Source organism: Monodon monoceros, unplaced genomic scaffold (genome assembly GCF_005190385.1).
Source record: "Monodon monoceros isolate NGI ecotype Baffin Bay Population unplaced genomic scaffold, NGI_Narwhal_1 Super_Scaffold_4, whole genome shotgun sequence".
Taxonomy (NCBI): domain Eukaryota; kingdom Metazoa; phylum Chordata; class Mammalia; order Artiodactyla; family Monodontidae; genus Monodon; species Monodon monoceros.
In genome coordinates, this window is record NW_021703781.1 from 81,775,108 (window position 1) to 81,802,968 (window position 27,861).

Here is a 27,861-nt window from a genome sequence, read left to right on the forward strand (position 1 = left end):
CGTGGAACCCCACGGCAAAGCCAAGGCAAGCCGTGGGGAGGCCCTGCTGGCGGCCGGGTGAGGGTGGCCCGGGAGGAAAGCTGGGCGCGTGGGGGAAGCAGGGAAGCGCAGCGGAAGGCCAGGAGGGGGGCGTGGGCCCACCCACCTCTTCATCTTGGCGCGCTCCAGCTTGATGTCCACACACTTCTCATTGTGGCCAATGTTGGTAAACTTCTCCTCAATTTCCAGCAAGCGATCATCCATTTCCATCAGCAGAAGCGAGTTCTGGAAGGGCTCAGAGGCCTCCGGCTCCTGGGCGGCTTTGATCTGGAGGCTCACACACCTGATGGGGGGTGCGGGGTGGGGAGGCGCTTCCCTGAGACTCGTGGTCAAGGCCACCGCCCACCTCTAGCTTCCATCTGGGCACAGGGAGAAACACTTTCCCCAGCGTTTCTTGACACCAGAAATCCTACAAGACGCGCACGTTCTTTGGTCACAATGCCATAAAATTAGAAAGTAACAACTCCCCACCCCGCCCCTCTCTTAAAACACTCAGGGGCAGAAAAGAAAACCCACTGGAAATGGAATCCGTTCACAGGTCACACCTGCAGGCTGCTGCAGGGGGCGTCAGAGGTGCCTCCGCTAGGGGGAGAGACAGAGCACAGGGGCCAAGGAACCCATCCCAGAGGGGGAGACAGAACAGCCATGACAGAACAAGCCCTCTCCCAGCACAGGAAGAACTCAGCAAAGACCAAGAGAGAATACAGAAAACCAAAATCAGGCAAAATCCACAATTCTTTGGTCAGTAAAGCAGAAGCTGCTCTGAGAAGGTGGATTCAGTTGGAATCTGCAAATCCAACTTAGGAGACAGACCTCGAGGCTTTGCAAAGTTACGAGGAAGGCACCCATGAACGTCCGTGCTGAAACCGCGAGGAAACCACTTTCTGGGAGAAGATAAACGACCAGGAGGATGGCTCGAAGATAAGCTGCTGATCTGAAAGCTAGCGATCCTACTTGGGGTCTGTCTCCTGCGGCCTCCCGCCTCCCAGGCAGCTGCAGAGACCCTGGTGCTGCCTCTGTGGACCTGACACGCGGCCCAGAAAACTGGCGAGCAGAGGAGCAGACAGACCAACAGACCCCAGGAGGACATCTGACCACCTGGCAACGTGGGGAGAGGAGAGGCCGGGCCTGCCCCAGCCTTAGAGGCTGCCCGGAGACGGAGCCACTTCCGGGGGAGCTGAGAATCCACGGGACAAACAAGGCCACTCGCCCCATCCTGAGAGAAATGCTTGCTGCCAGGAAGGGATGCGGGCGGAGGCTGTGGGCACAGGGCCCTGTCCTGTGAGCCTCTGAACTTCGTAGGCTTAAAAATTAATAGATGGAAAAAAGTAAACCACTATTTTCATGTTGATTAACATTTTTTCTTACAAAAAATTACCTGGCTTCTAGGTCTGTGGTCATGAATTCCAGTATGGGCATTCGGTTCGGTCTCTCCTTCTTAAGAACGTTGAAGGTATCTATGAGCTTCTGGAACAGCTGGCAGACCTGAGGCAGGCCCAGCAGGGTCATGGCGGCCCCCGCTGTCCCGCCCCCTCCCCCCCCGCAGGCTGCACCGCCGGGTGGGCACGTGGCCGGCCCCTCACCACTGCCTCTCTCCTCTTGTTCTCGGTGGACAGGAGTGTGTCCGCCAGGGTCAGGGTGGAATCGTACCAGAACTGCTCACTGCCCCCCAGGTGCTGGGCCCTCTCGGCCATCTTCCTAGCTTGCCCATACTTCTTTTCCTTGTTTGCCAACCGTGCCAACAGGTGCAGGCATTTCGATTCTGCACAAGGATCGTCGAGCTCCTAAAAAAGAGGTGCGTGTTGAGACAGGACGGGGAGTGGCGGAGGGGGGGAGTGAGCGAGAGAGAGACAGAGACAAAGAGATAGAGAGACAGAGAGGCAGAGAGACAGAGAAACTGAGACAGAGAGAGACAGAGACTGAGAGACGGCAGCCGTGGCACCAGGCCTCTGCACACACTGTCTGAGCTCTTGTCTGGCGACATGCCTGCAGTGTGAGGGCACAGGGGCTGAGCTTGATGCCTGTGTATGTGTTAAAACCTATTCCCCTGACTCTGGAAAGCACTGACAGCCCTGGAAAGCCCGCTCCTGGCAGCAGGAGGGTCGGGTGGTGGCCAGGTGGAGGTGAGGGCAGCGTGTGGATGACTCTTTCGTGGGTCTGGGGGAGACTGACAGGGAGGGTCACGGATGCACGGCCACAGGCCAGGAGACGGGACTGCGGCGCCTGTGGCATGTGGGTGTCGGCTCACAGCCCCCCACCTCCTTCAGCCACCTGTCCACCCTCTGGTCCCCATTCCTGGCCCCTGGGAGCCCCTCCATGCCTGTGCTCCTCTGCATCCCCCCAGGGCCCACCCTGGCCGCTTCCCTTCAGCAGCCGCACGGCCTTCTCCGTCCCTTCCCAGGCCACGCTCCCTCTTGAGTCTGGTCTGCACACACCTGTCCCCCTGCCTAAGACAGAGAGCTGAACCTCCCCAGGCTGTGAAGTTTTTGTACCTTTATTAGGGATGCTTCTCTTTCTGGAGTTCTTCTACAAAGGAAGTGCCAGCCTGTCTGGTTCTGTAGCTTTGCCCCACCCTCCCAGGGAACAATTCTGAACCCGCCCGGAGACAGAAGCACCCGTCTGAGGCCCTGGGAGCCGCTGACGCTGCAGCTGAGCTACCACCTCTGGGGAGGGAGGGACGCACACACGGGTGGCTCCGCTCTGTCCTGGGTTTTTCCCGAGGGCGTCCGTCCTCACGGGGGACAGAGCCCAGGAAGAAAGCCACAGCTGAGCTGGGGGAGGAGGCAGGAGCCTGGGGCTTCCAGAAATTGGCACTGGAGGGGGCGGGGCCTGGGGGAGGGTCCAAAGACCTGTGCTCAGGGTCAGAGCAGGCTCAAGAAACCCAGCAGACAGTAGCGGGGGCCTGAGGGGCTGAGCTGAGATCTGAGCATCCAGGCTGGAGTCAAGCCTTTCTGAGGGGGCCGGTGAACCCCAGGCTTCCAGTGAGACCCCAGAGATGTCACAGACACCTGCAGGGCCCACACCGAGGAGCGGCAACAAAACAGCCAAGCGGGTCGGGGCCCTGGGGCCCCATCTGTCTGCCTCTTAGAACAAAACCGAAGCCCTCGGCCTCGCCAGGGGCACCTGTCCACACGCACATCAAGAGGCCGGCTCAGAAACAGAAGGGGCCCCCCAGTCCAGGAGGAGAAAGAGGCTCTAACACATTCTGATGAAGGAGCTCGAGAAACCAGAGGAGCCGACAGACAAAGGACGTGAAGGACAGACCTCCGGCAGAGCTGGATCTGCACATGGGAGTTGGACGGGTGCTCTAGAACAGGCTTCAGCACAGACAGTTCCCTGCCTCCCAGAGAGAAGGGTCTCAGCGGGGGCACAGAGTTGGGGGGCTGCTTCTTGGGGGAAGAGGCCCCACAGGTGCAGTGGGCCGGGCAGGTGTGGCCTCACCTGGAAGGCCAGGTACGCCTCTGACAGGAGCAGCCGGGCAGGCTGGTACAGGTCCATCTCCAGCAGGACTTCAGCCTTGAGGGTCCACAACTGTGGGAAGGACATTCCATCCAGGCCCCTGCCGGTCTCTCCGTTTATCTTCAAAGTCTGTAAGACATGCAGGCCCGCCGGTGCTGCGTGGGTGCAGGGCCCGTGCTGTCGAGCGAGGTTCCCCACCGGCCCCGCACCCGCCAAGCCCAGCCCCCACTCCGGTGCCCGTGGCCGGGCTGTCCCCCGGGAAGTCTGTCTCTCCTCACCCACCAGGCCCACCAAACAGTCCCGGGTGCAGGTGGCTCGCCTGGCCTGTCCTGCAGGAGGGCTCTGCGCACTCCGGGCCCCAGCCATCCCCCACCACGAAGGGAGTCCCAGGTGTGGCACTCCCAGGGTAACAAGTGCTCATGACCTCGGAGCATGGTGGTGGGGATGGTTATTTCCTTTACGGGCAAGCCCATACGAGGCGAGCCCACCACCAGACGGGGTCGGGGGCAGGCCGGTGGGCGCTCAGACCTCCTGGCCGCTCTGGCTGCGAGGGCCTCGCCCTTTCCCCCTTCTGGTTGGTGCGGTAGCTCTCCCGGGGGGGCACCCGCTACTCCCAGCCCGGCCTCTCTGAACTGCAGCTCAGGCCCTGCAGTCCCGTCTTCTCTGGGGACTTCCAGGGCCTGCAGGGAGGGGACACATCCCATCAGTCCCTGGATTTCCCAGGAAACCCCGCACCAGGATTTGGAGGCAGCAGGCAGTTAAGACAAGTCTGAGCTTACTGGCTGGAGCGGGGCCTGTCACTACCCCCGCTGGGCTAGGAACCAAGGTGCTTCTGCAGAGAGAGGCTACCTTATCCTTTGCTACGAGGGGCTTCATCTCTGCTTGCTGGGCTGGAGTGGGGGGCTCCCTCAGTGTTGGCAGACTTTCTTCTAATAGAGGTTCCTTATTTTTCTCCTTTTTCAAGGCAATTTCTTTTCTGCAGCTAATATAAGTAAAACAGGTATTATGCCAAAGAAGAAATACAATGGCCAGAGACACCTGAAAATGTTCAGTTTCAGTAGGAATCAAAGAAATACAAATGAAAATAGCTACAAGAAGCCGCTATCCACTCACGTGTTTACAAAGATTTTTTTTTAATTCCCATGGTTTAGCAGCATATATGACTCCCAAATTTCCACTCCTAGCCCATTCTCTCTTCCAGACTCCAGGCTCATGCATCCAGCTACTCGTCTGACATCCCGACCTGGATGTTTAACATGCATCTCAAACTTACATCCAGGCCAGAACTCCACCCCATCTGGAAAGGCAGCCCGCAGAGGCCCCTGCCCGGCCCCTGCTTCTTGTGGGACCCTCCTTCCCCGTGTGCCCTCAGGACGCCGCCTCCTTCACCCATCCCGCTCCCCCATCCCCCTGCACACGCCTGGTGCTGTGTCCCTCCGCCACGCGGCCCCAGCCCGGGAGACGCCCACACACGGGAGGGCAAGTGAGGAATGAACTGCCCCTGCTGCCCAGCCGTGGTGGGAGACGGGGCCTGGGGCTCGAGGAGACGCGGCCGACAGCAGGGCCGGTGCCTGAGCGGCACGGCAGCAGGCGGAGCTCCGCGGCTCGGCTGACTTACCTCACCTGCTCCACGTCGCAGATGTAGGCATGCCCAACCACCTCCTCGTGGAAAGTGGCTGCTTCCCTCAACTTCAAATCAGAACAAACTAGGGCAAGTCTGGGGGGGTGAGAGGAGCGTCAGCCCTGAGTCGGGCTGCCCTGGGCTCAGCCAACTTGATACAAGTTGGTAAACGGGAAAAGGAATGGATAATCTGAGGCTATTTTCTATAATTTGTAAAGCTAAGCCAGATTACTAGGGAAAAATAACAGATGGCTCCATCAAATTTCAGGTAGAGCACATTTCTACACTCATTCATGAATTTTACTCCATACGCATTTATAGTCTCAGGGTCATCTTTCGAGGTCAAGACAAGGTGCAGTGGGTGGGGCTCTGGCCCGTTACAACTTTAAGCAAACAAGCTCTGCTTTGATTCTTGTGTAAAACAGTTGTATTGTGAAATGATTTCAAGTTTCCAGAAAAGTTACACAAACAATACAAAGAATTACTACATCCTTCACCACCCAGGTTCTCTCTCTCTCTCTCTCAATTTTATATATGTAAAGATCTATTAAAATTTTATATAAAACTTTATATAAAAATAGTATATATAAAAATTATTTCCTGAACTATATATAAACTTTCATATATAGTTCAGGAAATAATTAAAATTTATTTACGCATAAATTTTATATAAAATTTATATATATCAAATGTTTTCCTGAACTATCTGAGAGTGAGCTGGAGACACAAAAATGCTCCTTTCTTCCACTTATTCTGCTTCAGTGTGTGTTTCCTTGGAACAATCATATTCTCTTAAGAACCAGGCAGAAATTTTAAAACTAAAAATACTATTTTTATGTTTGAGCATTCTGATTTATTTGGCTTGACAAATCTTAGGGACTTTATTATTTATATAAAGCGTCAACTACAGAATTAATATTTTAAAATCTTATTTGGTTTTATATTGCTTTGGGAAATATTCACCTTAGCCACTTAAATGTCTCCCAGCTCCCCCAAAAATAAAGCAGGTGGTACCAACCGGAGGTGGTAGAGGTCCTTGAGGCTCTTGCTGTCGACCACGGAGGCTGCAATGAGTACCTCCAACTGCAGGACCGGGATGGTGAGCTCATGAAGGAACACCTTCTGCAGGGCCTCGACCAAGTGGTCCAGATAATATAAACTGTACGTCTACATCAATACACAGCAAACATGTAAGGTCAAAGACAGGGGAAGGGTGGGCCCCCAGCTCACAGGGTCTTCCCTCCAGAAACTCTGTCCACACAGTGCCATGCGCACAGGGGTGCTGAACTAGTGTCTGTTGAGGGAAGGAGTGATGTGCTCTCTGCCTCCTGTCCTTCAGTTAATGGCTTTCAGCTTGTCGTGTGCAATTTCCTGGAATCTTCAGCACCCAAGTATAAAGATGCTCACAAGAAAAATCCATCTGCTTTCATTCAAATTAATGTCTGTTTCATTTCTTTATATACACGTACAATTGCTTTCAAATTCAATACAGACAGAGACGAACTAATACTTCTTATAATGTCACACTAGGTTTGATATTCTCAGTAGAAAATTAGAGAAGTTGGATGAGCTATTTTAAAAATCTGCTTAAAAGCACTAAAGAGTGAACAATGCAGGCAAAAATGACTGGGCCGAGACATGGAAGAAGATGTGAATCGAGAGATGTGAACCTGGCACCTTGGGATACACATGTCCTGGGATGTCTGCTGACAGAAGAGGCAGCTGAGAGCCTGAACAGCACCTGTGACTCTTCCTTTGCAGGTGGAGTTGAGGGCCCACTGAAGGCTAGTGCCCCGACTGGGTCCCCAAAGTCCGCACCTGAGGCTCAAGGGCAATGAAATAAAACAGCCCTGTCAGGGGTTACATCCCAGCCCAGTGGCATTTGGGTGGCCTGGAAAGCGTGTGTTATTTTGAGCAACTAATAATTGATCATTCCTGGTGAGGCCGACACTAAAAGATGATAATAGGATATTAAGGGGCTTCCCTGGTGGCACAGTGGTTGAGAGTCCACCTGCCGATGCAGGGGACACGGGTTCGTGCCCCAGTCCGGGGGGATCCCACATGCCACGGAGCGGCTGCGCCCGTGAGCCATGGCCGCTGAGCCTGTGCGTCCGGAGCCTGTGCTCCGCGGCGGGAGAGGCCACAGCAGTGAGAGAACCGCGTACCACAAAAAAAAAAAAAAAAAAAAAAAAGGATAGTAAGAACCACATTATGCCAATAAATTTAAAATTTTATATTAACTGGAAACATCCTAGAAAAACACAACCCACCAACATTACAAAAAATCTATAAAATCTGAAGCGTTCTGTAACTATTAAGTAAATTGGATCCATATTTTAAAATCTTCTCAAATAGATCTAGGCCCGGAAGTCTTCACCAGGGAATTCTTCCAAACATTTAAGGAAGAAATAACAGCTAATCTTATACAAATTCTTCCCAAGAAGAGTTAAAAAAGGGAACACTCTCTAATTGACTAAAAGGTCAGTGTGATATTGTGATATAATAAGACACATACCTCTGGTCTTTGTTCTTGGCTCCTGGCACTGAGCTCCTACAACCCTTGGGATTTTTGTGGTTCACAAGCCCCTTTCACCCACACCTGAGTTTACACTCACAAGGTGACTCCTGGCCATCCCTACAGAGCTTCAGGACGGGGGCTGGCGGCCGGAGGAACCAACCACGTGATGGGAGAGTGAAACCCTCAGCCCCGTCCCGACATCTGGGGGGGGGCGGGGGCTGGAGGCTGAGTTAATTCCCAACGGCCCGAGAGCCGATCACCCGCGCCCTGTCCCGGAACCTGCAGGGAAACCCTGCGGGAAGGGGTTTGGAGAGCTTCTGGGCTGGTGAACGTGTCCACCTGCCAGGAGGGTGGTGCCCGGCACACCCCAGCTCCACGGGGACAGGCTCCCCCGTGCTCGGGACCCTTCCACACCTGCCCCATGGACCCCCTCAGCGAGCGGCTCATCTGCGTCCTTTACGACATCCTCTGTGACAGACCAGCGATCTAGTTGAGTCAAGCGTTTTCCTGAGTCTGGGAGCTGTCATGGCAAACATCGAACCTGAGGAGGGGGTCGTGGGGACCCGATTCATGGCCACACTGCATGGAGTGCAGTGGCCTGGGGACCCGACACTTGTGACCGGCGCCTGGTGGGGGCGGCCTCGAGGGACGGAGCCCTGACCCTGTGGGGCCTGCACTGACCGTGGCACGTAGTGCCAGAACTGAGTTAAATGGGGGGGGGGGTCACCCAGCTGGTGTGCAAGGGGAGCGGAGAACTGGCTGTTGTGCAGAAACCCGCACACCTGCGGTCAGAAGCGCTGGGAGCAGAAAACAGTTCAGAGTCAGTGCAGCTTCTTACCGCTTCCTGACAAGCGTGTAGTATGAAAGGAAAATTAAACACCAATTTCCTCATGAACATAGAGGCAAACACCCCGAACAAAATACTAGCCAGTTGAATCTGATGATAAATGAAACGAATAGTATGTCTCAACCAAGTTGACAATATTCTGATAAGCATTAGGGAAAAAAATCAATGTAATTAAAATAAGGAAAGAGAAAAAAGCCATTATGTGATAGATGGAGAAGAATACTTGATAAACAGCTGTAGCCATTTGTGATTAAAACTCTTAGCAAATAGAAACAAAGGAACTTCCTTAATCAATGAAGAATACCTGTAAGCACCTACAACAAACATCGACGACACTGAGTGAAATGCTGAAGCCCCCTTGCTAAGCCGGGGAGCAGGATAAGGAGGCATCACCATCTCTGTTCAGCGCTGTGCTGGTGGCAGCCAGTGGAATAAGGAGATAAAAAGTGTAATGATCGGAAATGAGGAAAAACATTTGCGGACGAAATGCAGACTCTGTGTATACACATAAGATCCAAAGAATCTACAGATCGATTACCAAACTTATCTAGAAGTTAACTAAACTGATGGCTGCAGGGTCAAGATGAAAACAATTATATTTCTAGATTTCGTCTGGAGTTTAAAAAACTGAAACAAAAGAGGTATATTTATAACAGCAGCACAAACATCAAATACATAGAAATAAATCTAATGTGTGTAACCTCCACACATAAAACTCAAATCCATTATCAAGAGAAGTTACAGAAGACCTACGTCAATAGAGAACTAGAACATGCTCATCGATTGGAATATTCAATGTGGCAAAGACGTCAGTTCTCCCCCAAACCAAAAACTGATCTCGAGATTCAATGGAATCACAGCCAAAACTCCACCAGGGTTTCCAATGGAAGCCAACAAGCTGACTCTAAGAGACACATGGAAACACATGGACAATGGAAAGGACATCCAAGACCTTCCTGAATAACAAGGTCAGGAAATGTTCTCTCCCAAGCAGTCAAGGTGACAAACCTCAGTAGCTCAGACAGTGAGGTGTTGGTGCAGGTGTGGACGCCTGATTCATGACAAGCGTGGCAAAGAAGCCAGGCCAGCGATTTTTCAGTAAGTGTTAGAACATTCAGATTATCCAGATCGGAGAGCTCAGAACCGGATCCTTCACCTCACAGCACACACATGAACCAACTTCAAGTGGATCTAAATCTGACATGTAGAAGTATAAAGCTTTTGGGAAAATATCATAAGAGGACATTTTCATGACCTTTGGGAAGGAAAACATTTTTTTAAACAGGACACAACAAGGCACTAGTCATAAAGGGAAAGATTAATACTTTTTCGTACACTAAGACTTGGAATCCATATTCACAAGAAGACCTCAAGACAGTCAAGGCCCAGAGTGGAGGGTGACCTGCTGTCATAAACTGTCAAAGTGTTTTCTCCAAGACAGATAAGGAACTCCTTCAATTCAACAAGGTAAAAACAGAGGCTTAATAAAATATGGGTGACCGATTGCACACGCAGGCCACGAAAGAGGACATTCAAGTGGCCAAAAGGCGCTGAGAGGCGTCCGGCCTCACCGTAGTCAGGGAGTGTCCAGCTGAGCCCAGTGAGAGGCCCACGTCCCCCAGACGGCCAGGTAAGAAGGCGGGCCTCACGGCACGACCACTGCGGAAGGCAGTTTGTCAACATGCTGTAGTTGGAGATACACGTGCTCCGTGACCCAGAAACGCCGCTGCTGGGTGTGCCCTCCAGGCACGTGGGCACGTGGGCCCTGAGACATCTGTAACAGGCACGCTGGAGACAGCCCCGTGCCTTCCGTGGCTGAAGGACAGACAGGCCGTGGTCGAGTCACCAGACGGAGTACTCGACACCGACGATGTGAACACAACCAGACACACGAAGCAGCGCGGAGGATTCCCGCGGACGCCGCGCTCCAGAGAGAAGCCAGCCATGGGCGGTTAGAGGCTGAGAGTCTCTATTTCCACAAGCACAGAAACCAGGCAGGTGCGGGGCTGAAAAACAGCCCCCGAAGTAGCCCGGCGCTACCCCTGGAACCTGCGCGCAGGTGTGATCAAGGTAAGGGTGCCGAGCTGGGGAGGTTGCCCTGGATGATACAGGCGGGCCCCACGTGTCATCGTATGGGCCCCTGTACGTGGGAGATGAGACACAGACACAGCGGAGAAGCCACGTGACGACGGAGGCGGGGGGTGGGGGAGGTGACGCGGCCACAAGCCCAGGAGCCCCCAGGAGCTGGAAGAGGCAGGAAGGACCCTCCCCTAGGGCCTCCAGAGGGAATGTGGCCCCGCCGACATCTTGACTTCAGCCCAGTGATACTGACTTTGAACCTGTGGCCTCCAGAACTGTGAGGAAAAACCTTTGTGCTGCTTTAAGCACCCGGTTTGCGGTGGCCTGTCGCAGCAGCCGTGGGGCACTCCCAGGCACGGCTGAATTTCACGTTCAGGAGTGTGACCTGTGCAGGGAATGCGTGAGGAAAAGTCCCCCGGGTGCTCGGGGAGGGGGAGGTGGCCGGGGACAGGCCTGTGGGAGGGTCTGGGGGCTTATGCCCAGGAGGCCCTTCTTCACAATTCCCTGAGCTGAGCCCTGCTTCTGTGCATCCCTCTCTGGTCTCACTTCACACCAGAAAGCGTCAGCTGTGACAACAAGCCAGGAGGCAGGACACGGACACAGGCCTGGGACGGCATCTTCAGGTCCACTCACCGGCTTCTGGAGAGTTGACCGGTTGACGGCAAAGTTGCTCTGATCCTGTTTAAATACTGATATAGCTTCTTCGGGGCAAGCGTAGGAAGCCCACTCTTCTATGCTTGCTGGTACGTCTTCAAGGCGTTTGCCAGGAGTGGGGCTTTGAAACTGCAAAGCAGGAAGCCAGGCTCTGCTTTAGGAGGTGGAGCTCAAAGCAGACACCCAGGTGGCCCTGCGGGAAAGGATGGGTCGGCAGCGCCTCTGGGGACGTGCATGGTGCCCTCCCTGGGCTGCCAGCCTGACGGCAAGCCACGCCGGACCCACACGTGTCTCCACTTCCTGGAGAGCAGTGATGGGGGAGGGAGGCAGGGGCATCCGCAGTGGGGACAGTGAGGCGGGACAGCTGGGAGGGGCGCTGCCGCGAGCGCAGCCCCAGAGACAGGCAATTCCTCCGGTGACAAGGTGACGTGCAGCACGGGCCCCCAGTGGATGGAGACAAGGTGCTGTCCCGCCCCGCATGGCCAGGGCCCAGATGCACCTGGGCAGAGGGAGGGACCCGCTCTGGGAACGCAGACGACAAACCACAGGGGAGAAGCCAGACCCTCCCCGTGTCACCTCCTAACACCCGGGACAGGGGGACCAGAACCACTGGCTCCACTTCCCGGGGGGGAAACCGGACAGAGCAGCCAGGACAGCCCTGCTCTCTGCGGCCCAGCCTCTGGGACGAGGAGCCTCAAGGGCGGCTGGGGCAGAGCCTGGCCACTGGGAGGGCACGGTCACCTGCTTCGAGGCCCTGCCCTTGTCCTTGTCTTTTTCTCTGTCTTTGCTTTTCTCCTTCTCCTTTTGAAGCAACAACGAATGTGAACTCACTGCTGCTGGAATTCTACTTTCTGAAATTGATTTTCCTGCTGTTAATAAAGAAACCTGGCAAAAGAAAATCCGAATTTGCAACACTGATAACAGAAGCGGGTGCCCCTCCTCCCACGCACTCAGGTATGAGGGCAGGTTGGGAGGGAGTGGCCAGGCCATGAGCCGCCCAGCGCAGAGGTGGCGGCAGTGCCCCTCGGTGGGTGGACACGCGGCCGCCCTCCTCTGCCCTCAGGGGGCTTCCTCCAGGACTCTGGGCCTGCGAGGACACACAGCTGACCCTTAAGAAGAGCTTGTCAGCCCCATAAAATGAATTAACGTCTCTAATGAAGAACACACTCAAGTGACTTTTAGCGGTTCTCAAAGTATCGCAGAGTCGCTGCGTGGTGGGTGGTGGGTGGTGGGTGGTAGTGGCCTGGGGCACCTTTAAGACCCAGGACGGCCTTCCCAGTCCTTCCTGCTGCCAAAGAGCGATGGCCCTGTTGTCCCTAGCACATGGCCGAGGGCAGGGTGCAAACCTGCCCCCAGAAGAAAGGCCTGTCCTGCCGACACTGTCCCACTGGGCGGGCACCGATGGCGGGAGGTCCTTGAGAACAAGAGTCGACCAGGAGCTGCCCCGGGGGCCCCGTAAAGAGGTGGTGGGAAGGAGGGCAGCTCGGAGGCCGTGCAGAGGGGGCATAGAGAAGGTTCTGGAAGCCCAGTGGCAGGGCGGTGGAAAGACAGGATTCTGCGGGTGGTTGGGCAAAGGCGCTGGGGTGAGTCTTGGGGAGGAGGGGCCACTTCGTAGGGAGCAGCGAGGCCCTCCCTCCTCCCCTGAGTCCCCAAAGCAGGGAGGGCGCTGCTGGGAAGGAGGGGAGAGGGACGCTGTCCCGGGAGAGACACAGGACCTGTGCAAGTGCAGGTTCCCGGGGCCTCACCTGCCAGATGCGGCGGAGAAAGGTGTAGGCCATGAGGCAGTAGTCCTGGTGGCTGGCGGCGCTCGGGGTCACCACCAGGGCCAGCAGCGTGTAGGCGCGGGCCAGCGTCTCAAGCTGCCGTACATTCCGAAGCTTCTCCAGGGAGGGGGGCCCCGAGCCCTCAACCCCTGGGCCCTCCGGGGCCGCCGGAGTGGACACCTGCTCTTCTGGAAGACGGGGGCCACTGGGTGTCCTCCCTGCCCGCCCCCTGTGCCCGCCTGGTCCCCAGGGGCCCCTGCCACCCGGCCTGGGGTTGAGACTCTTCCAGGGGGGCGTGCCACCTTCACAGGGGCCACCCTCAGGGACGGGCCTCCCAGGGCTCCCCCAGTGGAGACAACAGGCCCACCTGCAGGGACGCTGCAGCCACCGTCGGGGCAGTGAGGGGATGCCACCCCTCCCTCCGTCCATCTGGCTGGGCTCCCACCACCTCCCTATCACGCCTGGGCTGGGCCTTCCTGGTGGATGAGGTCTGCTGGAGCGGGAGGGACCAGCAGCCGGGGAGGCAGGGCCCTGACCTCGCCAAGCCCACAGGGCGCTGGCCTGCGGGGGCGTCGCAGGGACAGCGGAGCCCAGGAGCCCCTCACGGCGGGCGGCCCCTCGCCCCGCCCCCGCGCCGCTCACCTGCGGCGCCCGCGCCCGCCGGCTCCGGGGAGCCCCCGTCGGGCTGCATTCTCAGCAGGACGTCGACCGCCCGCTCCAGGTGGAAGACGACGTCTTCGAGGGGAAACTGGCTGTGGTACAGCCACTCGCTGAATTCCATGATGTAGTCAACCTTCTGCCACTCACTCTCTGGCTTCTTTGGGATCAAACAGAAAAGGATGGTAAAGACACACACCTGCCACTCAGCAGCCCGAGGACCACACGGCAGGTGTTGTGTTCCCCCACCTCGTAGAAACACAGGGGCTGCTTCTCACCCGTCTCTACCGCCACGAGACCACCAGGCTCGGCAAGACCTCCCACGTGCAGCAGGCAGCAAGACCAGAGCCAGGCGAGTGACCCCGGCCTCTGCTCCCTGCGGACGCCCCGCCGCCTGCCCGCCAGACCCCTCGCGGGCCCCGCGTGTCCCTCCCGCCTCCGGCGCAATGCCGGCCTGAGGGGCTCTCTGCGGGCGCTGCACCACCAGCCCCGGGTCTCCTCCGGCACTTGGAGGTATGGACGCTTCTGTGGCTCACGGGGCTCGGAGGGCACTGAAGATGCCGCACCGCACAGTGTGCAGCCCGAGTCAGACCCAGTGTCGCTCATCAGTCATCACTGCACGGAGGGAGGAAGCTGCCCCCCCGCCCCCCCGAGAGCGGAGCCAGCCTGCCTTCCGCTTGCCGGGCCCCAGGCCCCACACCCCACACCTCACATGCCAGGAGGATGCGCGGCCGGAGGTGAGGGAAGGGGCCGGTCGGTGGGACACGCAAGGTCAGGGTGGACTCTCCCCAGGACACTGCCTGACGTCACCAGGGAGCGGGGGCATCCCAGCCCTGAGTGGGGTCCTCCCCCCTCATTAGCAGGTGGGCAGAAGGGAAGGAGGAGTGGCCCTGAGCGGCGGGGCCTGGAAGCCAGGTGACAGATGACCACGAGTGCCGAGGAGGGGTCAGATGGGGCCTCAGAATGACCGTGACCATGTGGTCACGGGTGGCTTTGACAAGAGCTGTGCGAGAGAGACGACGGGGACAAGGGCGGTGGAAGAGGGAATGGTCATCGTTTCAACAACGGTGCTGGGAAAGCAGGCAGCCACACACTGAGGAAAGGAGCAGGACCCCTAATTTGCACCAAACACACGACTGAGCTCAAGACGGATCAAAGACTCAAATGTGACAGCTGAAACTATGAAACCCCTGGAAGGAAACGTAGAAATCTTCATGACCTTGGATTACACGCTGGTTTCTCAGCTACGATGCCATACGCGTAAGCAGCAGAAGAAATAGATAAGTTGGACTTCATCAAGATTATAAACTTTTGTGCTACAAATGACATCATCAAGAATACGAGAAAGCGGTTGAAAAGACAAGCCACAGAATGAGAGAAAATATGTACAAATCTTATATCCGATAAGGGACTTGTATCCAAAACACATAAAGAATTCCTACAGCGCAGCAATAAACAGACAAGAAACCAAATTTTTTTTAAAAGGGCAAAGGATTTGAACAGACATTTCTCCAGAGAAGATGCACAAACGGCCGATTAGCACAGGAAAAACATGCCGCCAGTTACTACGTTAGTTACCAGGGACACGCAAGTCAAACCACGACTCAGGTAGTTAAAAACAGTCATCACGTGACCTGGGAGTTCACTCCCAGCTATGTGCCCAAGGGAACAGCTGTAACGTGTCCGTGCAAACACTCGCGCACGGATGTCTACAGCAGCCCAGTCACAAGAGCTCATAAGTGGAAGCAACACCGAGGCCCATCGGCGCAACATCCATCCACACGATGGAGGATTATTCAGCCACCAGCAGTGAAGCCCGGACATGCGCTTCAACAGATGGAGCTTGGACGAGACGTCCAGGGAGGGCAGCCGGACACAGAGGACCCACCTCGTCTGGTTCCATCCGTGTAACGCTGGCTCACTGGGGCCGGCGGGGGTGGGGGGAGGGACACAGTGCCCACGGACCTGGGTTTTGGGGGGCTGGTGAAATGTTCTAAAATTGATTGTGATGATGGCTGCATAACCCCGTGAATTTACTATAAAGCACCTTGTACCCCTAAGAAAAAGGAAGCAAAGGAAGGAAGGGGCAGAGGGCCTTTCCACGGAGTCTGTGCAGAGGGTTCCGGCAGCTCGGCTCGGCCAGCAGCCGCCCCGTCCATAGCACCGCCTGCTCCCCCGGCACAGCTGCCTGGCCCCAGGAACCCTGGCCTGGGCTCCAGGCGCGAGACGCAAGGGCACCCACGGCCGCTTGTAGTGGGCCCAGGCCTCTGCTTGACCAATGGGTCATGACCGCACGGCCATCGATGGAGCCTGTGTTCGGACCCCTTCCCGGGGACACCCCCGACCCTGGAGCGCTCTGAAAACCTTGGTGGGATCTGCTCCGTGAAGGGGAAACATTCTGCTCAACAGAAAAGCCTGTCAGGCGCCTGCCGCAGGGCACGTCTTTGGGGCGGCTTCAGTCCCACCATCAAGGGGCCTTCTTTGTCCCGAGGCAAGTCCCACAAGCTCTGCATCAAATCAAAGTGCCCGCCCTCTCCCAAATCTCCAAGCGCGTCGAGAGGAACACGTGTCTTGGCTTCTCGGGGGCGGGGGCCATCCCCAAGACCCCGAAACCCCAGAGGCTGCAGAGCCCCGCGGCCCACCCCCTGCCCTCCCCACACGGCCTCACAAGGACTGCATCCCTCACGTGGGAGGACAGGCTCCGTCTGCTGCCCCAGCTCGTGTCCCGCTGCCCCCCTCTTCCTTCCGGGCCTCCCGAGGGGCTGGGCTTCGCTCCGCACCGCCCCCGCCCCCCCCCCACCGCGCCTTCCCGCCCCCGGGGGCTTCATCCGCAGACACACAGTGAGTCAGAGCCAGACCTGCAGGGCCTGGATGGCGTGGAGGTAGCAGGTCAGCTCCCCGGGGACACTCGTGGAGTTGAGGGCCAGGCGCCGCCACATGTGCGCCAGATACTCCTCACTCTGGTCTTTGAATCTCTGAATTTCCATCACGAAGTTCTGGCCGAGTCTAGCCTTCACCATGACCATATGTTTGAAAATCAAGCTGAAGAAAAGTAAAAGAGAGAAATTAGCGCTTGAATGGTAAAAGTCGTCACTATATAGAAGGCACACAAACTGGAATATCTGTGCACGTTCCTACTTACAGAGAGAAACCAAAGGAAACCTGAGTGCCTTGGGGGTCTTGTGTCGTGCTGTGTTTTGCTTTTTCCGTTTATCATTTGTGTGTGTTGGGCTTAAATCCCCTCCCTTCGTGTGTTGACTTCTTGGTAGGGAAATAAAGTCACCAGGGGAAAGAGGAGAGTGGGGGGCTGAGGAGGGAGCCACCCTGTTGGGGGGCTGCCGGGGAAGGCACCCCGGGGGGGCGGCGCGGGGAGGGGAGGCGCCCTGGGGGGCCTCAGGGACTCACAGGCGGTCCGCCGTCCGCGGCAGCACCTGCAGGGCCTCGTCCAGCACCTTGAGGCAGCCCTCCCAGTCATGCTGGTCGGCGTGGCTGTGGAACAGCAGGCCATAGAGCGCGGCCCTCAGCGTCAGGTCATCCTCGGCCCCTGCGGTGGGAGAGGGGGCTCAGGAGGGGCGCCGGTCAGGGGGTCTGGGGATGGGAGTGCTAGCAGCTGGGGGTCCACAGGACCGGGAGGCCCCCAGGGAGCACTCGGGACACGGCCGCCTGTCTGGGACACCCCGGGCCTCATGCCGCAGAGCCAGACAGCAGGTGGGACCGCGTGGAGATCCAGCCACAGGACCTCGTCATCTGCGTCCCTTAGACACACGCAGAGCTGCCCTTCCAGGGCTGGGCCTCGTGCAGCGGGAGTGACCCCTGATCGTGGGAAACACATCAGTCCTTTTGGGACTGAAGGCTCAGGGGCTCCTCCCGGGCGACATCTGAGCTGCTGTCCTCCCTCCCCCACCTGCCTCACCTGCACCAGGTGCCCCCGGCTGCCCCTCACCCCCACCCCGCCAGGCTTTCTCGGGCCCCGCAGTCCTCCAAGCCCTTTCCCTTTTGGAAACTCCCGTTACTCTTCCGTAATTTTAAAAATAAACAATGGGAGCGTCAGGAAAGAAGAAGCCTCTCCCCACCAGCCTCGCCCAGGCCGCTCGAGGGGCCGCCTCAGCCCCGCCATCCAGCAAAGCAGAGTCCCTGCCCCTGGTGCCAGACACTCAGGTTGTCCTCTTTTACCTCGTTGGCTGTGTAGCTCTCTTTCCCGTTTTTGAATCGTTATAGCAAAGGGGTGAACACGCCCATGGATCCTGCCGGCATGTTGTCCGGCTGCTGGCTAAAAGGAGAGCACCAACTCACACCACTCTGGGCCTGAGGGCTCACCGTGGCCCCCCACTGCCAGCGCTGGGACGGAATACAGGTGCCCAGGAGCAGGGGGATTGAGGCACGTGACCAGATAAACTGGTCAACGTCTTGACACTTGGGAACGTGGATTCCATAGCGTGCTTTCCTCCTCTCATCTCGGCCGGGCCAACTCGGAACCACACGCCGTGGTGGTGAGGGCTCTTACAGTCAGGGCTCTGCACCCCCTGGTTGGCAGCAAAGCCACATGCCCCTGGACGTGGCAACCCCGCTTGCCAGAAATTCCAGACGGTGCCTCGGACGAGCAGGGAGAGACTGCCCGTGCGAGTTCACCTGCTGAGCCGTCGGGGCCATTTGTTACTGCAGTGCAGCATCTCATAGCCTGACTAATGCAACTGCTCGTGCATTACAGAAATGGAGCATTTAGCTGCTGAACTTGATGCCAGTACTTTTCCAGTGTTTACTTTTTAATTTTCTCATTTCTCATTGTTTAAATTTTCACGTATTTTGAAAGTGTGCCTCTTTGAGCACTCTAAACTTTAGGCAGTAATCTTTCCTCAAAACATTGCTTTGCTCAATTCTACTTTCTCATTTTTTCCTATGGTTTGAATTGTTAAAGCTGCTAACCCATTTAGCTATCTGAGTATGTTTCAGCGCGTGGAGTAAAGCGTACACGGGCTCCACGCACTCCGGGCGGTGCCGGGACGCCAAGCAGCCGGCTCCTCACTGGGCCTTGCAGTCCTGCGGGTCTGGGCTGCTGTCTGCATCTCCCTCTGCGGCACCAGCAAACAATCTTACCTGCGGGGGTCTAGAGTTCAACTCAGTATTTAATTACACACGTCACACCTTTGTTCGCTATTTTAAATCGAGTTTCTCTCTCGTAGACTCTGAGGCACCTGATGGAGGGGCCACGGCTCTAATCTACACATTCACGCTTTGCAGTACACACCGCGGCCCTTACACTAACAGGGATGATTAGTTTTTAGCAGATAATCATTTTTTATTTTAGAAATAAATTATACAGTATGTTTTATTTTATTAAGGTCACTACTTTTTTTCGCAGAAGTATGTCTCCACATTTTTATGGAAATGGAAAAGTGTGATTTACCTGTCAGAAAAACCCAGAGGCTAGATTTCAAGGCTGCCTGGGAGGGCGCAGGGTGGCCCTGAACTGGGGGGCCACCTAGGCTTGGGGGGTTCCTCATGCTTACAGTGGGGGTCCCCGATTGCTCGCGAGGAGCCCTCACCCTCATCGTGCCTGCCCGAGTTCAGTGCTGGGCAGGCATTTCCCGTGGTCACTGCCACGACTTCACCTGTTCTACACAAGCCTCGGGATCTAACAACACCAGGCCCTGCCCGGCCTCATGTCTGCGGCTCCGTCTGTCCTGCATCTACAAACCTGAGAGGAAACACCCTTCCGTTGTCCCTCCACTTTGGAAGTCGGCTGTGGGCCACTGGTGCAGAAGCAGCGTCTTCCCTTTTTCCTAAAGCAAAAACAAATCAACAATACAGACGTTGGAAAGTTGCAGTTTCTTCTTTCACCAGTTTGTTTTTCATTTGGTTCAGCATCGGATTACGGAAACTGCGGCTAAATTTCTGAAATACTAAGTCACAAAAAGTGGGATCACATTTCCCCTGTAAGAGAAGGCACTCCAGTTCAAGGTTTACTCCCTTAAAACACATACACACACGCACAGACTAGCCCTGCAGCACAGTCTGCGGCTTATAATGACACGAAGCAAACAAGTCAGTTGTATAGCTTTGAGTCAATAGGATCAAAAGCACATTAGGAAAACTTATGGGACACGAAAAAGCAGGGCTCAGGGGGAAGTTTACAGCTGCAAATGCCGACATTGAAAAGGAAGAAAGATCTCAAACCAACAACCTAAGTTTACACCTTAAGGAACCTGAAAAAGAACAAACTAAATCCAAAGTTAGCAGAAGGAAGGGAATGTTAAGGATTAGAGCATAGAAAATAATAGGAAAAAAATCAATGAAACCAAAAATCGATTCTTTGCAAAGATCAACAAAATAGACAAACCTTTAGCTAGACTGGCAAAGAAAAGATGAAAGAAGATCAAATAACTAAAATCAGAAATGAAAGTGGAAACAGTACTATCAACCCTACAATGATAACAAGAACTATAATAGAATCCTACCAGCAACTGTCTCCCAACAAATTAGATGACCTACAGGAACGGAAAAATCCCTTGAAACACTCAAATTGCCTAAGCTGACTCAAGAAGAAATAAAAAATGTCAACAAACTTCTAACAGTAAAGACTGAATCAGTAATCAGAAACCTTCCAGTTAAGAAAATTCCTGGACCAGCTGGCTTCCCAGGTGAATTCTACCAAACATTAACAAAAAGAATAACACTTATCCTTCTCAACTCTTCAAAAAATTGAAGAGGGAGGAACATTTCCTAACTCATTCTATGAGACTAGCATTACTTTGATAGGGGGTCCAGATAAAGACATCACAAGAAAAGAAAGTTATAGATGAATACCCTTTATGAATATAGATGCAAAAATTCTCAACAGAGTAAGTTGCTGAATTGCAGATCAAATCCAACAACACAGTAAAAATATTATTCACCACGACCAAGGGAGATTTGTCCCAGGAACACAAGGGTGGTCCAACCTAAGGAGTGTAACCCATCACCTTAATAGGACAGAGGAGAAAACCGCACGATCAGCTCAATTGATGGAGAAAAGGCATGTGACAAAATCCAAAAACGTTTCATCACAAAATCTCTCAGAAAACTAGGAGCGGTGGGAAAATTCCTCAACACAGTAAAGTTATGAAAAACTCACAGCTAGCGTGATACTCAAAGGTGACAGACTGACGCTTTCTCTCTCAGATCAAGGGAGGTCCTCGGGCCGCGACCTACCGCACTCCTGGGCGACGGCGGAGGGGGCAGGAGGCCTCACTCCCTGAGGCCCACCAGATGCCTGTCCACTGTCAGGCGAAACCTCCCTGGGCCCTGAGTGGGTCTGCGCCCCCACCCTCCCTCCTCTCCCCTTTCCTACTGGCGCTTTCTAGGTCTGAGTTAGGGTTCCCTCGGGGATGGGGGAGGACAGAGCTGAGCCCTGAGCGCAGCCAGGAGCCGCCCCGCCTGCCCGCTGCGATCTCACGGGTGTCAGCGTCCCCTGTGCCCCATGCAGCCGTCGTGTTCATTGCCTGAGTGCTTCCACAGGGCCCATCTTTCCTCGGGAGCCTCGCCCACCGTGCTGGAGGAAGGACGTGAGAGGCGGCCCAGGGCGCACCTGCTTTCTGGCCTCCGTCTTGTTGATGACGCTGATGACCTCCTGAGTGGCGCTCTTGCACTTCTTCCTGTTGACTGCAGAGGACAGCAGCGGCAGCCAGGTGTTCCAGAAGTGTCGGGCGGCCTGCATCACCAGGGCGCTGCTCCCCGCGATGCCCCCAAACCTGGAAGGGAAGGTCTGACCTGGACAGGTGTAGGCGCCGAGGGGAGGGGTGGGGCCCCAAGACGTCTCTACAGGACCAGGATGGGCTCCGCTCAGGGCAGCCCCGCCGTGACCCGCTCACAAGCTCCGGCTCCCCGTTCCTCGGGCCCGTCCTGGCTCAGACGCTCAGGGCTGCCGGGAACCCCTGGGGGTGAGGTGGGTGTCACCGCACGGGGCAGGCAATGACCCTGGTCACAGGGCCACTGGGGGAGGGGCCGGCCTCGGGGACAGTCCCCAGCGAGCACCACGCGCCACAGTCACCATCGTCCCCACCCAAAACACGCACCCCAGACGCGCCACGCGCACGATGACCCTGGCCACCGGGGGCCGCAGCCCACCTCGCACTCTCTACGAAGGCCTTGGCGGCCGTCAGGCGCAGCTGCTTCCGGCCCTTGAGGTTATCCATGATGCTCCTGCCCTGGATGCAGGCTGCGGTGCTCAGCATCTCCGCCACCAACTCAGCCTCCACCCTGCAGACAGACAAGCGCCACAGCTCCCAGGAGGCTCCTAGGGGAGGGAGGTGCCGCCGAGAGGGGAGAGCCCTGGGGACACCCCACCCCGGCCCCTGGAGAGAGCCCTGGGGAGTCCAGAGTAACGTCATGAAGGTCCCCAAGCCAGAACTAACTGGCTGAGTCCAGTCAACCCGCAGAACCATGAGACAGAATCATAAGCTGATGTTTGAATGACTAATACGTAGGGTGTCTTGTGTGGCAGCAGCAGCAGAACAAGGCGCCCACCCCAAGCGAGGCCGGGCCCTGCTGGAGCGACAAAGCCCCGTTCCCCGTGCCCCAGAGCACATCTTGTTCAGGCAGCCTAGGCTCTGCGTTGAGAGCTCAGAACGTACAGTTTAGACTCAGCAACGTCAAGGGTGCCGTGAGCTCTCTTCTCCCAGCCAAGCCGTGGCTTGTGCTCGTAACAACCACACGCACGTCCCTGCAACTCGGCTCAGGGGGCACCAGGCTTACTCTAGGAGAAAAGCACTGGTTTCTGGGTAGACCTCCCCGCCACGGCCTGGGAGGCCCCAAAGGCAGGTACCCGCCTGCAGGAGCCAGCTGCTCCGCCACCCTGCCCGTCAGGAGTCTAGGGGAGAAAGAGGCTGTCCCTCCACCTGCAAGGATCTGCAGGGCACGGCCAAGCTCATGCTCTGGGGGTGAATCGGAGGCTGGCCCCATCCCCCAGGATGGGCGTGCCAACCCAGCAGGAGGTGGAGGAGAGCCTGGCCCCGCTGGGCCCTGGCGTTGCTGTCCTGGAGACCTGGATCTTTAGGACGTGGTCCTTGGGGAGACTCTGTCAGTGACAACTGGGTGATCTGCTGGTGGTGACCATCTATATGCTTATGGCTTACTCTGTTCTATCAGCCACTGAGAGAGGAATGTCGAGATCCACAGCTGTAATTGTGGCTGTATCTAACTTTTTGCTTCTTGAATTTTGAAGCTCTGCTGTTAAGTGTATACACGTTTAAGATTTTTATGTGTTCTTGCTGATTGAACCCTTTTATCTTTGTGAAATGCCTCTCTACCTCTGATCCCACATCCTGGGAGCTTTACTCCAGCCCCATGGCGTTCTTGCAGCTGGTGCCGCAGAGGCCATCTGTCCCCCTCCTTTTACCTTTCACCTGTGTCTTTCTTTGTATTTGAAGAGCGTCCCTTGAAAATGGCTTCGAGTTGGGTCTTGCTTTTTGGGTCCAGTGGGATAAACTCTGCACTTTAACTGGAGTGTTGGTCCATTTACATTTAATGGATCTGTTGGTGTGGTTTTGGGTTAAACCTTCGATTTTGCTATTCGCTTTCCTTCTGTCCCATACGTTCGTCCTTTCTTTCCTCCCCTCTTTTGGATTAATTGAATATTTTTAGTGTTCAATTTTATCTTCTCCATTGGATGTCTAGGTATAATTCTTTTATTGTTTCTGTAGTACTTGCTCTAGAGACTGCAACATACATTCCTAACTAATCACAGTCTATGGTGAATTAATATTATACCACTTCACAGACGGTGTAAGAACTCTCGATATACCCCTATCTCTCCCATTCCCATCCTTTGTGTTACCACTGTCATACATTTTATTTCCACATTTGTTAATAATCCCACAATGCAATGTATTTTTGTTTGAAACAGGCGTATGTCTTTTAAAGAATTCAAGAACCGAAGGGGGGAAAACGTTTTATGTTCAGCCACACAGTCACCACCTGGGGCGTTCTTCACTACTTCCTGAACTGAGTTTCCATCTGGTACCATCTTCCTTCAGGCTGAAGAACTTCCTTTAGCATTTCTTGTTCTGTGGGTCTTCTGGGAATGGATTCTCTTAGTTTTAATTAATCTAAAATGGCTTGATCTTTGCCTTCATTTTTCAAAGGCTATTTTTGGTGTATACAGAATTCTAGATCGACAGGGTTTTTTCTTTTTTACCACTTAAGATGGTTTACATTGTTCCTGTTGAGAACTCGCCTCTCATCCCTGTTTCCCTGTGTGCAATGCATCCTTTTCCCCTTCCACCTTCCTTCCAGGGTTTTCTTGTCACCTTGGTCTCCAGTGATTTGCCTACAATAAAAATAGGTGTGGCTTCCCTCGTGTATATCCTGCTTGGAGTTCATTGAAAATCCTGGATCTCTGGGTTGATACTGTTAATTCAATTTGAAACAATTTCAGCTATTACATTTTTGAATATACGTATTCCCACCTCACCCTCTGGCCTCTGTCCTTCTGAGACCACACCTGCACTTGTGCTGGCCCATGGGCACTAGCCCACTGGTCCCCAAGGCACTGCTCCTCCATTTTTCAGGCCTTTCTCCCTGTGCTTCAGTCTCCATAGTGTGCTGACCTGCGTTCAGAGTTACTGATCACTTCTCCAGTGTTCAAATGTCAAGCTCTCCCAGTGATATTTCCATGTCAGAGATTATACTTGTCATTTCTAGAATTTCCACTTAGTTCTTTAATTAGAGTTTCCATTTCTTTGTTGGAATTCACCACCTGCAATTTGCCCATTAAAATCCTTTCTTTCCTTTCTTGTATTTACAATAACTGTTTTAAATCCATCGTCCGCTAATTCCAACATCTGTGTCATGTCTGAGTCGGCTGACTGCTTTTTCTCCTGCGATGGGCCACAGTTTCTTGTTTCTCCACATGCCTGGTGATGTTTGCTGTTATGCTGGGCGGGGGGCGGGGGGCAGGATGGAGGGCTGTCTTGCTGAGAGCGTGGATTATGTTGCCTTCCTTTAAAGGAAGGTGGGGTTTCATTCTGGCAGGCAGTGAATTCACCTTTTCCTACTGAATTTCCTAGTGAATTTCTTTTCCAGTGGCTCATCCTTTTCCTACTGAGATCTGGACTAGGCGTCTTAGGGCAAGTCTCGCGTGGCCCTTAGAGACCAGCCCCTAAGGCGTGGTCTTCCTGAATGCCCCGGCGGTTCAGCGAGGGCTCCCTGACTCTCCTGGGTCAGCACGGGGCCTCCGGCATCTCTGTCGCCTGCTTCCTGCCAGGCCTGCGGGATCTGGCCTTCTCTGTCCAGGAACCTCCTCGCTCGTCTTGCGTCCTGTGGAGTCCAGAGGCCCCAGCAGCCCCAGGGTTTGGTCTCTGTCTCCCGCGAGCATTTCTTCTGTCTGGGCTCCAGCTCCCGGAGCTGCAGTTTGGGCAGCGCCCCGCGCCCCCAGGCAGAGCGCGAGGGTGCACGTGGGGCTCACTTCTGATGGCCTCTTGCAAGAAGCGCGGCCTTGGGCCATCTGTTGGCCAATGTCTGGAAGCAGTTGTTTCATGTATTTTGTCAAGTTTTACAGTTTTTTAAATAGCACAAGAGTATGAGATCCACTGTGTGTCATGGCCAGAACTGGTAGAAAAAGTGACTTTTAAGTTCACATAAAAACCCAACAGTGATGACGATTATGTCAAATAAAAGTGCTAAACAAAGTAGAAAGGTAATCTCTGTTGGTCTGTTTTAGAGATCTACATGAAATTCCTTATTAATATATATTCCTTTACATTAATAGTATAAATATGAACCTGATTCTGGTAATTACACACTCAGAGGTGAGAATACTAATTGATTAGTAACTGCACTATTTTTCACCAAGATCTGAAAACTCTTTTCACTATTACTGTGAAATGCCATCATAAAAATTACTCTGTGACCAATTCCACACTGAGTTTCTTTACATAACTTGCAAAATAGAAAAAATGAGCATAAAAATTTGAAATACGTATAATTGTTTTGAAAACAGGTGAATCACCTGCGGTACACGCCACGTGCTGAAGTTGACTGTGGGTCCTGCTGACTGGGGACCGGGTCCAGGGCTCTGAGGGGCCAGCAAGACCACCGTGCAGTCGGCATCCCCTAGAGAGCCAAGGGCCGCCTATCTCTGCGTGTCCAGCCTCCCAGCGCCCAGCTCCAGGCCTAGACAGCTGGCCCTCAGTGTGGTGAAAAACGGGTCAGGTACACAGCCAAGCCCGGGTAGGGGTGACCCCACTGAGAGTAGTGACACCGACCACCACTAGAGGGCAGCAACAGTCTACAAATGAGTTCTCCAAGGTCTTGAGGTGAAAACCAAACTTTTACATAGTCTTGTACGACCTCCCCTTTCCCTATTACCATACGTAAACATTTATGTTTTTAGCCTATTTTATTATAAGAATTGCTGTTTTAAAATAAAAGTTAATTTAAGGATCACTGAGGAAAGAATGGCGAAGCTGGGGCACACACCCGTCACCGCAGCAGGCACCCTGCCACCCAGTCCCCTGACAAGCTCTGCTGTGCCCGCAACGAGTAGTGAAATCAGCCTTAACTCCGTTATAGGAAGACGAGGCAGCAGCCCTCAAACACTGACTCTTTCTTTATGAATGTAGTCTTTTTCTTTCTTTTAGAATTAACCTTCTAATTTTTATCAAAGTGGTACCTACCACATGGTTGAGAACTACTCCCCTACCCAGCCCCCAGTCCTATTCCCAAGAGGGAATGACTCCTAGGTCTTCAGCTCTATCTTCTAGCAGGTATATGCTTTCCTCCAAAAAACTGGCTTCTATCTTGATTTCCCAATTTATGAATTTTAAACATTACCTACAGAAGTCCCTTTTCCCAACTTATGAATATAGCTGGTCCCAGCATTACTTTTAATTCCCTTATTTATTATCTTTGTACCTCAGAATATCTTGTGGACCCTCAACAAGTGACACCCGGCTATTCAGCTTCTCAGATGAGGGTCTCACGCCACCTGTCCTCTTCCCCCTTCCCGCTGCTAAAGTATGTTATCTGTGCTTTTACTTTACTTTCGTACTGTCAAAATTGGTAACACTGATATTTTATTGGGTAACCACAAATAAGTCTTCCTTGTCAAAATGCTAATCCTAACACTGGAATATCAATAAACATCAAGATAATGTCTGTGTTTTTCACTGAAGAGGCAAGCTATTACCTTTGTTATCTCCTGGCATTTCCAACTGGCTTTTCTCCCTCCCTCCTTTACCACAATACCTGTAAACTCTCCACAACACTGGGTCCTCCTTTGGCCCTGCCCACACCCCCAGGACCCTCCCCTACATCCTTGCCGAGGAGGCTCTCTCAGCAAGCAGCGCAGCTGGGCACCTTTTCTGGATTGCATCTCCATTTCCAGCATCCAACATCTTTCTCTCTTCTGGGTTACTCCCTTGTTTTTCTGGAGTGTATCCTCAATTAACTTTCTAAAAACAGGTGTGTGACAAATACATTTTCTAGGTCCTCATCTGTTTAAAAGTAGCTTTCTTTACCGGGATACTTGAAAGTTTGGGTGAGTTAGAATTACATGTTGAAAACTACTTCCACTTAGAACGTTCCACTTTCTTCTAGCTGCTAGTGATGGTTTCTGAGAAGACTGATGCGTTTCTATTTCCTTCTTCTTTTTCTTTTCTTCTAAACGCTGTAGGATAGTCTCCGTATCTGCCATGACCTGATGACCCCATGACGTATCTGGATGTGAGTATCTCTTCATTCTTCTCGCCGGTCATTTAGTGGGAGGGTCAGTCATGAGACGGTGCCCTCTGCTCAGGGAAGCTCCTGCTTTTCACCCCTTTCTTAAGAACGCTGTCTCCCCTCTTTCTGGAATTCCAATAGCTGGGTTTAGGACCTCCTATTGTTTCTTCTGGCTTTTCTGTCACATTTCCTGTCTGTCCTTCTTCATATATTTCCTGCACGATTTCCTCACACTTTATCTTCTAGCCCTTCACTGACTTTATTTTCAACTTCAGAAATTACCTTTTTAATTTTGAAGAGATCTTTAGTCCTTTTCCTTTTATTCCTCATTCCTTTTCCATAACACATTTTAACTTCTAAATGCTGCATCTTCTCAAATACCTTGGACGTTATTATTATTTTTTTTTAAATACTTCTTCTGATCATCATGTAATCTGTTCTGTGGAATGAATTACAGAAACCTCAGCTACAGCTAGAGTCAGGCCAGGCCTGTCAGGGAGGTCCCACGTCCGCCACACACCGCAATTAC

The 27,861-nt window shown here is 53.9% G+C and overlaps 1 protein-coding gene across 1 annotated transcript in view; it reads right to left on the reverse strand.

Moving 5' to 3' along the window:
- CFAP46 (cilia and flagella associated protein 46) overlaps nucleotides 1–27,861 on the reverse strand; it is an 88,098-nt gene that overhangs the window by 27,474 nt on the left and 32,763 nt on the right. Inside the window, exons 23-38 of the mRNA XM_029245175.1 lie at nucleotides 21,741–21,872; nucleotides 21,202–21,364; nucleotides 19,333–19,417; nucleotides 17,043–17,181; nucleotides 16,496–16,679; nucleotides 13,623–13,797; nucleotides 12,963–13,168; nucleotides 11,959–12,102; nucleotides 11,197–11,346; nucleotides 6,138–6,286; nucleotides 5,117–5,215; nucleotides 4,348–4,480; nucleotides 3,481–3,627; nucleotides 1,623–1,823; nucleotides 1,418–1,524; nucleotides 146–322 (exon numbers count right to left, since the gene is read on the reverse strand). Of these exons, the coding sequence (XP_029101008.1) occupies nucleotides 146–322; nucleotides 1,418–1,524; nucleotides 1,623–1,823; nucleotides 3,481–3,627; nucleotides 4,348–4,480; nucleotides 5,117–5,215; nucleotides 6,138–6,286; nucleotides 11,197–11,346; nucleotides 11,959–12,102; nucleotides 12,963–13,168; nucleotides 13,623–13,797; nucleotides 16,496–16,679; nucleotides 17,043–17,181; nucleotides 19,333–19,417; nucleotides 21,202–21,364; nucleotides 21,741–21,872 (2,391 nt within the window). The remainder of the gene's footprint in view (nucleotides 1–145; nucleotides 323–1,417; nucleotides 1,525–1,622; nucleotides 1,824–3,480; nucleotides 3,628–4,347; nucleotides 4,481–5,116; nucleotides 5,216–6,137; nucleotides 6,287–11,196; nucleotides 11,347–11,958; nucleotides 12,103–12,962; nucleotides 13,169–13,622; nucleotides 13,798–16,495; nucleotides 16,680–17,042; nucleotides 17,182–19,332; nucleotides 19,418–21,201; nucleotides 21,365–21,740; nucleotides 21,873–27,861) is intronic.